Source organism: Dysidea avara, chromosome 6 (genome assembly GCF_963678975.1).
Source record: "Dysidea avara chromosome 6, odDysAvar1.4, whole genome shotgun sequence".
Classification (NCBI taxonomy): Eukaryota; Metazoa; Porifera; class Demospongiae; order Dictyoceratida; family Dysideidae; genus Dysidea; species Dysidea avara.
In genome coordinates, this window is record NC_089277.1 from 9,308,090 (window position 1) to 9,320,639 (window position 12,550).

A 12,550-nucleotide genomic window follows, 5' to 3' on the forward strand; every position below is an offset into this window, starting at 1 on the left:
TATGCAGATTGCTTCAATTGTGGGTATGCAATTAAACACAGGAAACCCAAATACAAGCTGAACAGCTAATAATGAAGCTTGAGTGGCAGTATAAAGTACTTACTATACTATCCATGAATAAACTAAAGTAGTGAATATGTTTACAGCGCTATAATGGCCTAGTCAATTAAGCGCCACGCCCAGTCACTACGCACCTGTGTGACATTGCGCCAGGTGTCAAAACAGCAATATTCAAGCCATGAATAAACTAAAGTAGTGAGTAATAATGTTAACACTAATGGCCAAATCAATTTAGTGTTATGCCTAGTGTCTGGACATTACCACGTGACTATACAATCAAAACAGCAATATAAACTAACCTGTGACCATCTTCATTCAGTAAAGCAATGAACTATCTTCTTCCCCAAGTCCATGATCTATGCTTTGGCTCACTTTACAAAATTAAAACCCACTATCGATCCTGTGAAGTGTCACTATATTAAAGCAGAGGAGATCACACATTTTCATCAAAGAAATCAGATGATTTCTGAGAATGCTTGGAATGCATTAATGAGAATAGGAGGTAGTATATACAAGTTATATCCCTCCTAGGAGGGATATAACTTGTATATACTACCTCCATTTCTTGTTAATGCATTCCTGAGCACTGATAGCAGTGCTATTATACCACTTGTACACCTTTTCTTCCCTTTGAAGTGAGGTGTGAAAGTGGTATATATGCATATTATGTGTGTTGATTTGGCCTTTGTGAAGTTTCATTATACCCATTTTACAGTTTTAAGCATTGGATATGTGTTTGTATTAATTGTTTGTATTGGGCCTTTATAAGAAAAAGGCCTTGCAAAAATTTCAATTACAAAGGTTATACCTCTCATGTGATCAACGTACATTAACGTTTATACACTGCTTATATACCCTCTCATACATAATTTGATTGTGGGTTTTAGTTAACATGATTATTAACTATATTGTCGTCACTTATAAACAAAATGTGTATTAATGTTGTCTACTATTGTCTGTTATCCTTCACCTAGCTCCTGTGATAGTCAGTAATATCAAAGAGGTGAACATATTCCCCATCCAAGAATAGTTTACAGGCCTTCATTTAGAAAATGACTTGAGGGGGAGGGGGGACAAAATACAGTTTTGTCAGAGTAAGGGGGGCAATAGTGTAAACATCTGTGTGCATACTTTTATGTGCATGGCAGCTAGGAGCAGGAAGTTTTTTGTATTTTAAACTCTTATATGTACACTGCTACTGGTACATTCTGAGGTACCTGTGAAATTGACATTCCACTCCAGAAAGTTTTGGATTTTAGACTCTCTTAGATTGCTTCTGGGGTAGGGGGGCGAGAATTTGTGAAGGGGGGCAAGTGTCCCCCACCCCCTCCCTAAATGAAACCCTGGTTTAGCATTAGAACAACCACTTCTTCATGTTGACATGTTCAATACACCCTCTAGTTGGTACGCGTTCACCTGAGCCCCTGCCAAATATAGTAATATCAAAGAGGTGAACATGTGTTCACTCCCAATGGTTTTGTACTGGAACAAGCATGTTTTCATGTTATAAACATGTTTACGCGCCTGAATTGTCCATACTAAATGTATGGAATATTTTTAAAGCCTCATAACTCTCTTGTTCTTGCCTGTATCAAGGCACTTTTTTGATTAACGTTCCAGCGTTCAAAGGGCTTCACAGCACTACTAAATGTTTGGGCAGCTGGCCCATGTAACAAGTGTTATTAACAAGAAATGAGAGCTCAGGTGAACACAAACGGACTATAGTGATGGGGTAATTATACCAACTTTTTGAATAATGTGTGTGTGCGTGTGTGTGTGTGCGTGCGCACACGCGTATGTACTTGTGTGTGTGTTTGAGATCAGGTATTAAGCTAGTATTAGTAAGTTGAAGTGATTATTCTGAACAAAAGAGACGAAAATTATTTTTTATGGCATGCCTGGTGCCATTCTTTTGATGCTGTACGCTCTGGTCCATTAATAAACAAACAACTATAGGGAATAATAAGAATTTTAAGATGGATTAGGGATCAAAGAGAAAAAAGTAGGGAAACAAGAGAGGTTGCAGTATGCTAACACAATTATAGACTGAAATTTAGGCATTAAATGTCCCATATGTCTGCAGTTAGCCACAAATGGTGGACAAGTTGTTTATAGTGTAAACTTAACATGGTAATGTAAACCATGGAAAGTTTACCTGCTGTAAATTATCAACAGCAAAAAAAGAGAAATATATTAAACTAGTCCCATAGGCATCTGATCAATGGGAAAATGATAATTGATTTTCTCTGCGCTTAAGGTTCCTATTCCCTTAGCAAGGTTGTACAGAACATCTGTCTGTCCAGCATCTGATAGCCGTACCATAGCATTACGGTATTGCTCAAAAAGTCTTGAGGGACTGTAAGGGAAATCTTAGGATGAAAACAGCTTTGATAGCACTGATTGACCCTCCAGTTGCAATTGTATTCTGCTAAGCTCAGATCCACCGGAGTTGTTTGTACACCTTCTGTACATCATACACTATGAGAAGGGGTTTATGGTTTGCTAGGTGGACTCTTTTCTCTTGCCTGATAGGAATGCACCCTGTAGGAAGACCTCTAGGTCACTTCCCAACAACAGCTAAACCTTCGTTTTCGTGGTCCTCTACTGGTGTCACTGATCTCATGCAATTCTTTGCTGCCATTGACGGACTCATGTGACCCAACAAACTTCTAATTGCTACTTTAGCGCTTTAAATGTTGTGGATGAGTTGGAGATAATCATATGACCTTATGTGATTATGATTATGATTATTATGATTATTTACTGGAAAGACAGCATAATACAGCTAGTTCCATCCAGGAGGAGTAAACCCTCAGGGAGTAAAAGTTAGTTACAACAAATCTAAGCTATGAATATCATACACTATGATAGTAGTGTATAGTAGGGACCACAAAGGAGTAGGCGTGGTCTACGAAATAAAATTACCCAATAAGCAACCTCAATTTTCCCTGACGACGATGAGGCAGTATTGGTTAGGTAAAACTAAGCCCAAAAAAGCTTTCAGATCGACCCGAAACGCTTTCAACAAGTTGCTACGGAATTTAAAAATAATTTATTTAACGGAATTTTTATTATTATATTTTATTACTGTGCAAGACCTCAAAATAGAGTATAAAAGCACACTATAGTTATAAATTAAGTAAGGATTTAAAATGTTCTACACTTGATGAATTAATTACAGATTTCGGAAGATTGTTCCATTGTCGAATTGTTGAAGGGAAAAAGGAGTAGTGGTAGGAGTTGATTCTGGTGGAAGGTGGTAAAAATCGCAGTTGGTGCCCTCTTGTATTATGAATAGGTGGTCGGGGGAAAAGGATATCATCTGTGTTTATTTCTACTAAATCATTAACAATCTTGTACAAATACATCAATTTTGATTCATTTCTTCTCTTTGCTAAAGTCTTAAAATCAAGTCTTTCCAACATTTTTGTAACACTAGCATAAGGAGAGTAATTATTAAATATAAACCTCACTGATCGTCTTTGGACAGCTTCTACTAAGTCAACATTCTTTTGAGTATATGGAGACCAGATGGCAGAGACATATTCTAGTATAGGCCTAATCATGCTGCTATAACATCTTGCTTTAATACTAGTTGGACAGTGCTTAAGATTACGCTGGAGAAAACCTTTCACTTTGTTTGCTTTACTGGTGACAGTCTTAACATGATCATTCCACGTGAGATGTTCATCAATTGTTATGCCAAGATATTGAGCTGATGTATCGTGCTTAATTTCTTGTCCTTGAATATAATAATGCGTTAATATATTTTCTACTGACTGACTGAGTAACTGACTGATGCCTTCAGACAAGCGTAACTCAATAGCGGCTAACACTACGGGCTTGATTTTTTCACTGTTCGATGTCACTTCGGCCCGACAGGTGCCTTTTGGCATACCGCAGTACATGCAATGCCTTCTTCATGGACTAACCAGTGTCCTTTTTTGTGTCCCATTCATCTTTTCTGACAACGAAGTGTCGATATGGCGATAGCACATGGTGCCTTCCCTTCGTAACGGAAATCGTCCGTATTTGTCATAGTGGCTATTTTGATAGCAGCAGCGCTTTTCAAACAGTTCTTGATTCGTACTGCTATGTAACGGGTTGAACATAGCCGACAACGAAGCGTAATGGATACTTAACTTTTCAGACGATAATTATTAATATAATCCGGGGCGCGCAGTACCATTTCTTTCGATATGCATGGATTGCAGAGGTGCTTTCCGACCAATTCTTGATTCGAAATGCTGCGTAGCGGGTTGAACATAGCTGACAACGAAGTGTAATGGATACTTTCTTTTCAGACGATAATTGGGGTGTGCGGTGTCATTTCAGATGCGGTATGCGTGGGTTCACCAGTCATAATAATTATTTATAAAAAAAAGTTAACAAACAAGTACACAGAAAATTTTGGAATTTTCAATTAGAGTAGGGACCATAGCACATTGATAAAAAGTACTGAAACAAGCTGGAGTAGTGCATGATATTAAATCACAATAAAACAATAAGAAGTGTTAGCTATATCCCTACTGTGCTCAAGATACCATTATGGAAATGCACAGTAGGGATATAACACTTCTTATTGTTTTACTGTGATTTAATATCGTACACTACTCCAGCCTGTTTCAGTACTTTTTATCAATGTGCTATGGTCCCTACTCTAGTTGAAAATTCCAAATTTTTCTGTGTACTTGTAATTATTAAAGCTTCTGCTTCAATAACAGAGTTTGGTAGGTTATTCCATTGCTTGATGGTTCGAGGAAAGTAACCCTGTTGGTAAACAGTTGTCTTGGTTGTAGGGAAAGTCTGGTTGGATACACTGTGGGCTTATAATGTAGGGGGAGTTGAATGGATGGTAAATCTTGGTGTAGTACTACAATAAAGTTAGACGACTAACACTTCTTCTACTCTGTAAACTCTTCGAATTTAGCTGGTCTAGCAGATGTGTAACACTACTCATTGGATTATACTCTGATGTGACCCATCTTGCAGCATGTTTTTGGACCTTCTCTAGAGTATTTATTAAATATTGTTGGTGGTGGTCCCAAACGCAGTTGGCATATTCTAGTAGAGGACGTACTGATGTTAAATACGCTGTTATCTTTACTTCTTTGGAACATTTACTTAAGTTTCATTTAAGAAAGTTGAGACTCTTTGTTGCTTTATTGTGAAGATGATCAATGTGGTGGGACCAAGACATTGATTGAGGGAATATGACTCCTAAATATGGATGCTGAGTCTTTAGTATTATCGATGCTGTAAGTGGTTGGTGTAGGAGATTTATTTCTAGAACATCGTAGGAAAACACATTAATACAGTCATCTGCAAAAAGGCAAATTGAAGAATTAATGTTTGTGGCTATGTCATTGATGTAAAGTAAAGACATTAATGGCGGAGGACGGTGCCTTGAGGAACCTCTGACTTGACTGAAACAAAGTTGGACACTTCATTATTCAATATTATTCTTTGTTTACGTTGTGCTAGCCAAGCTTTGATCATTGATGAAGATTTCCTTGTATTCCATTGTGTGATAGTTTCTGTAATAAACGATTATGTGGAACGGAGTCTAAGGCTTTCGAAAATCTAGTAAAATTAAGTATTTTTGTTTCTGCTGGTCCATTGCCTTAACAATTTCTTCTGTTAGCATTACTAGTTGGGACTAGCAAGAATAGTTTGGCCTAAAGCCATGTTGGTAATCATTGAGGATGTTGTTTTGGTCTAGATGGTGCATAATTGAGTGAAAATAATATGTTGCATTGTCTTGCAACAAGTAGAAGTAAAAGCACCTCTGCTAGCAAAATAGCCACCATGAAAAATACGGATGATTTCCATTACGAAGGGAAGCCATCATGCGCTACCACCAAATCACCACTTTTCGCTGTCAGCAAAGATGAATGGGACACAAAGGAGGACACTGGTAAGTTCATGAAGAAAGAATGCATTGTATGTACTGTGGTATGCCAAAAGGCACCTCTCGGGCCGAAGCAATGTCGAAAAGTGAAAAAAGCCTTAGCCGTTATAGAGTTTCACTTGTCTGAAGACATCAGTCAGTCATTTACTTAGTCAGTAGAAAATTCCGTTAGATGAATTTAAAGAATTCTGTAGCAACTAGTTGAAAGCGTTTTGGGTCGATCTGAAAGCTGTTTGGGCTTAGTTTTACCCAATCAATACTGCCTCATCATCGTCAGGGGAAATTGAGGCTGTTTTTTGGATGATGTCATTTTGTGGGCCACACCTACTCCTTTGTGGTCTCTACTATACAGTACTATTGTACTGTATGATACCAAAAATACATAAATGGTAGCTGCCAAAGAGTAACAACACTTGTGCAACTGGTTTAACTTGTTAGTATCCATGGTGATGAAGCTTTGGTGGGGTAAAGCAGCATCCGAATGTTATGAAATCAAATGAGCTTCAAATTATTTGTCTCTTACCTTCATTATCCAATGGTTCCATTTCGTGAAAACCACAAAATCTAGTTTTATTCTACGTGATGAAGTCCTCACACTATTACGGCCATTTTATCATTGTTATACATTTCTCTCATACACAATTTGATACCATATAGGACATATTTGCGAGGGACGTTAATTTCATGGTTGCTTGGCTGTCCGCAAAATTTTCATCTCCGAAAATTAACTATTATCAGGATTAGCTCTATGCTTGTAAGCTCAGTGATCAGGTGATAAAACGAATAATATAATACCAAAATCCTAAAATTTGTTGATCTGCAAAAATTACGTACCTCAAAAATTTGTATGTATATGGTAGTTTTCAAAGGAACTCTACTGTATGTAACTGAAAAGGATTGTAACAAGTGTACATTTCATAGAGTAGCTAGTGTTTTCAGAAACTAGTATTATATCAACCCAACAACCTGTATTAACAGGATCACCTCATTTTTGAGGTTAACACATGTTATATTGACTCAGGCGATTTAAATTATCAAGTTGATGTTGTGTTACTATAAACCAGGCACCTATGTAGTACTAACCCTTTTGACAATTGTGGTTTCCTTCAGAGCAAATAAATCTTTTGACTTTTACAATATAATAAAGATTTCCATGGAGGAGGATAAATCTAGCCAGCCAATTAAATTTTGTATGCAATGTAATTCAATGTATTTCATAATTCATGAATTGTTTTGTAGTTTGTTAATTATGCTAAGGAAGTGTGACTTGAACAATCCACATTGAACCAAATTATGCACAGATCTATCTTTCAACTGTTTTGTAGTCTGTCTGTTGTTTTTTCTTTTACAAAAGAAAGACTTGTGATTGCTAACACAAACAAATACGCAGTTTAAATGTGATTGCTATAAACAGCATTACCATGTGTGCCTGATTTTCTGGCATTGTGTACTCCTGGTTGTATACATTAGGTTGTACAACTAGTATAAATAAAACAATAGTGAAGTACAACTTATTCCTGTAAACGTTTTAGCTGCATGTGTATGCACCATCAGAATTCAAATGTTTATGAATACTGCGTTTACACTTGCCTCATATCGCATGCTGGCTCGGTTTGGCGCGACTCATCTTGGTTTTCACTGCGGTATAAACACCCACTGAACTGAGCCGAACCAAACCGGGCCAGCCCGCATAAAATTGCCGTGCCAGCATGACTCGGTTCGGTTTTCTATATTCAATGTGTCCACTAGATATTATATCAAAATAAAGCTTAAATGGATAAAAGAAACACTATATCGAACGAACAATTCAACACTTCATGGAAGGAAGAGCACACATTTACAGGTATCAACCACATCATAAATAAGGGTATTAATGGCTGGTATAAGCCATTAGAGCATAACCGTGCTAATTCGCCACTGCCTTTCTTCCCAACCACCTGTTAACTGAGCTCTACTTTATGCCATTTTCCAGGCTAGCACACTTCATTATAGTGGTCTAAACACATGCCCATAAATGGGATGTCACAGTTTCATAAACCGAATTGCAAAACCGTAAACGCAGTATAACATTGTTGTGACCCCACAAAGATATGTAACTCTACATGTTGAACATGTGTTGCTAGTTCAGTAACATTAATGGCGTGTTGTTTTGTTTCCCTGTTCAAGATGGGACATACATACCAACAATCCTAACAAGCCAAGCCACATGGTGGATGCTCACAATGCTGAGGTGAGTTGTGCTCAATGGATCATGTGTTTATTGGTAGTTATTTGTTGTAGGTCAACTGTTTGTCATTTAATCCGTTCAGTGCATACATTTCAGCCACGGGTTCTGCTAATAAGGTGTGTTTGTGTGTGTGTGTGTGTGTGTGTGTGTGTTGGTGGTGTGTGTGTGCGTGTGTGTATAGTGGGGTGTGTAGTGTCGTGTGTTTGTGTGTAGTACGTGTACATGCATGAACGTGTGTACATCTCAGAGGTTCATTTATTGGTTATCCACAAATGATTACCATTACAAGTCTTTGGACAGCTGCTTTTAGAATTAGGTGTCGTATACTTTAAAAGTTTGTTATCAGTGTTCTGTCACTACATTGGTTGTTTCATCTACAGTAGAACTTTGCGGTTTTCCTCTCACTGGAGACATAAAGACTTACTGGGAGCAACAATTTTGTCCATTTTATAGAGATATTCCATTGTTCCCACTTCTTGTAGTTACTTTGTTGATGTACCACTGATGGTGGAATTGATGATGTTGTGTGGTAAAATTAGTGAGGATCAGTCACCAGAAGATGCTGAGGATGGACCACCAGAACTGCTGGTAATGTGTTGACTGTCTACCTGTTTGTTAGTTTACATGTGTGTTTGTATATATATACAGCTGTATGTCTATTTGTATGGTATGTGTATATGTCTGACTGTGTTTAACTCTGTCTGTATGTCCGTATATGTGGTAGCAATAGTCAAGTAGTTAGAGCATCGGCTTAGTAATCAAAAGGTTCCAAAGTTTGATGCCGATTGATGTTGTTGTTCATTGAAGAAGAAACTTTACTCACATTGTTCCAGTCTACCTAGTTATCAGTTGAGGTCCTGGTGACCTGGTGTTAACTGGGCCACATAGCTGTAACATCAGTGGGCACCTGGTATTAACTGGCAAGCAAATATCGACTTTATGTGTGTGGGTGTAGGCTCAGGTGGGACTTCAGGTGCCCACACCTTCACCTGTGAGTTATGATACAGCCTCCTGCAGTTTACTAGTCCTGTCCCAGGAGGATTTGCCTGACTCATAGCATCTGAATAGCACACAGGTGTTCCAGTCATGGTTGATTGGTTGATTAAGTAGGCATGATCATGCCAGCATAGTAGCCGAAAGCTTTGCTTTGATCTGTCTGTGTGTGACTGTGTCTGTCTTTGTGTGTGTACATGTGTCTGTCCGTCTGTCTCTGTGTCTGACTATGTCTGTCTGTGTGTATGTGTCTGACTATGTCTGTGTGCATGTCTGTATGTGTATTTCTGACTGTAAATTTGCTTTGTGCCTGACTATGCATGACTGTATTAAAGTTTATGGCATACAGACCCAACCTTATGCATGGTCTCAACAAGGTTGTGGCTTGTCAAAATATTGTCAACAAACTTTACTACAGTAAAGAAGAAGTTGATTGGCAGCTACTATTGAAGGTGCAGCATTTGATCAAAGAAATACAGTACATACAAATGGGACCATCTGTGAAACTGTCATCATTACTATCAAAGTGTCCCTGTCTGGTGATGTCCTTTCTAAGATGCTTTCCAAGGGACTCCCCATACTGTACAAACAATACATATCATACAGGCTTCTATACAATAATAGCACAGTACATGTGTTTATACAATGTGTACTTTAAAGGGTGTGACAATTTTGTATGCTGCAGTGAGACAGCTCAGCATTTATTGTACAATTATAGGCTTGCGTGAACATATTGAATTTAGCAGATCCAGTCACAAATGAGATCATGTAGTAATGGTCAGTGTTGAATGATAAGCTTTATAGTGGATAGTAGAGTATTGAGTCGATGACTAGTTGTAGGTCTGGACTAGGGGTATGGTATGGTATGGAGCGTGTAAAATATGTGTTGTGTGTTGTTTATACTAAATAAACTAAAACCCACAATCACTTCTCACATGTACTACTATATAAGTAGAGTGGAAATTTTGAGAAATTAATGTCCATAATAATATATGTTATTGTCTATGCATAATTTTTACAAAGGTCCCTAGGGACCTCACACACACAAAATGAGTCAGGATGAGTAATACTAAAATTTTGATTCAGTTCAATGTGTTGATACTTTCTTGCTAATTAGGCCACTTCAGCTAAATCTTTTGTTTTTCAGGCCTAACAGACCCTATATTTTTCAGCATAAAATAATTATGTTAATCACATGATCACCTTTCAAAGAGTGATATCACCATGAAAGAGTTGCAAATTTACCTTTAAGGGTACTCTGTACAGTTTGCGTAAGGCTTCCCAATTCACATGGCAAAACAGGGTTATCTTTTACGTTGATGGAAATATTATGGTTGTTAATTAGTCTGTGGCTTATTACTGAATTTTTAACACCTGTGTGTTAGGCAACACGCACGCCCCTTGCTATTCTACATCCTTATGTTTAAAATAGAATTAGTCTGTCATTTTTCACCCAAAGGCATGAAAATTTTGGATGAGTTACTGTAGTAATTTTGCTAAACAAGAGCACTTGCAGTTTTTGATAGCAACTTCAGGTGACAAATAGCATGGAAGTGAAAAGAAAGATTGGTGGCAGTGTCAAACCGGAAGTTAACCAGAAGTTGAGTATCTGATGATTGAGAAGGCAAAAGACAAAAATAAAACGCACAATAGTTTGTACTGTTTTGTATAGTGTATCATGAAAGTGTCAAGGCTTTAGTGTGTAAACTGTAAGACTAGTTCTAGTTTAAAGGGAAAAATTATAACTTGCATTCTACAGCAAATTAGCAGTTGGGTTTGGAATAAAGTGTGCTCAAGTGTTAGCTTATAATCAAATAAGAAAGTACAGTATATTTTCCCAAACCATTTGTGAGTTATGGTAATTTCATGGGAGCCGTACATGAACTGTATAGAGCACCCTTAAGTTCTCAAAAAGTAAGTAACACTCAATATCTCACCATATAACTGCCTACTCACAAGTGATACAGCAACCATAATGTAGCTTAGCCACTGTTTGACTAGTAGAATCACTCTTCAGCTAGCACAATGAGTATTTTTTTTTTTTTTATCGACCTACCGACCTTTATTTGGTTGAATTTCATCCGAGAAACATAAGATTTAGTTGAAGTGGCCTTATTGATATGATACAGCTAGTTCAAACCTGTCAGTAGAACATTCTGTTAAATAATTTTTAAAGAAATTTCGTAACAACTTTTTAAAGGTGTTTCGGGTCGATCTGAAAGCTTGGTTGGGCTTAGTTTTACCTAACCTATACTGCCTCGTTGTCGTCTGGGAAAATTGAGGCTGGTTTTTGAGTGATATTATTTTGTAGGCCACGCCCACTCCTTTGTGGTCCCTAACATACAGTACTATCGTACTGTATGATAGCTTTGTTTGTACTTATGACTAGTAAAACTTTACACACCAAGATACCTTCAAATCAGTTGACTGACTAAGTAACTGACTGATGTCTTCAGACAAACATAAATCGATAACAGCTAAGGCTACGGGCTTGATTTTTTCACTATTCGGTGTCGCTTGGTGAAGAAAATTCCACTTTGTTGAATCCCAAAATGTAAAGTTTACATGCTGCTACTCTTTCATACACAATTTGATTGTGAGTTTTAGTTATTGTAATGTTGCATGCAATTTTGTTTTGTCAAGTTGAAGCAAAAGCTATAACACGGTGACAACTTCTTTTACCTTATTTCTGAGGTTGTATTTTAATTTTAACTCCACAGTCACTTAAAAATTTTCACTGTACACATATGACAATTTGAATAACATCACTTGTGAATTGTTTTCTTTTCCTCTTCCAGATGGGACATACCAACAACTCCAACAAGCCAACCCATATATGGTGGATGCTTACAATGCTGAGGTGATTTCTGCTCAATGGATCATGTGTTTATTGGTAGTTATTTGTTGTAGGTTGTCTCCTTTGCTGACCTGGACAAGTAGTGACAAACATCCAAAGAACACATTGCCATATATGGGATGTCAATGGTGATGAATTTGGTCAGATTTAACATATTTATCAGGATGATGCGCCTGTGAACAAACAAACTTTTAAAATCAGAGAACTAGCAGACTTGATGGTGACTAGCTCTCAAAGAAAACAAGTCCTACCATGGCTATAATGCCTTCAAAGGTCTTCAAGTAATACGTGAAGGACAACCAAGTGCAGCATAAAAGTGTTTGGATCTGTGAATGGTTGGTATTATACAAATACAAGTTACATTATTATAGACTGAATTTATATCTACAAGTGTGATTATGTAATTACTGCCTGTAAACCACACGGTTGTTTGAATAATCAGAAACCTTTATTTCATAAATTTTCATCTATGAGTTGTATATATTGTTTCATATTTAATATA

At 37.4% G+C, this 12,550-nt stretch overlaps 1 protein-coding gene across 3 annotated transcripts in view; it reads left to right on the forward strand.

Moving 5' to 3' along the window:
* Nucleotides 1-12,550, forward strand: part of LOC136257743 (uncharacterized) — an 80,963-nt gene extending 68,413 nt beyond the window's left edge. For 2 of the 3 annotated variants that reach the window (XM_066051037.1, XM_066051038.1), the window contains exons 3-7: nt 8,138-8,201; nt 8,252-8,314; nt 8,681-8,786; nt 11,990-12,051; nt 12,102-12,550. In XM_066051037.1, coding sequence (XP_065907109.1) covers nt 8,185-8,201; nt 8,252-8,314; nt 8,681-8,786; nt 11,990-12,051; nt 12,102-12,180 — 327 coding nt within the window. In that variant the 5' untranslated portion in view covers nt 8,138-8,184 and the 3' untranslated portion in view covers nt 12,181-12,550. Of the gene's footprint in view, nt 1-8,137; nt 8,202-8,251; nt 8,315-8,578; nt 8,787-11,989; nt 12,052-12,101 lie in introns of all 3 variants that reach the window. The other variant, XR_010702137.1, reaches the window with a different exon arrangement.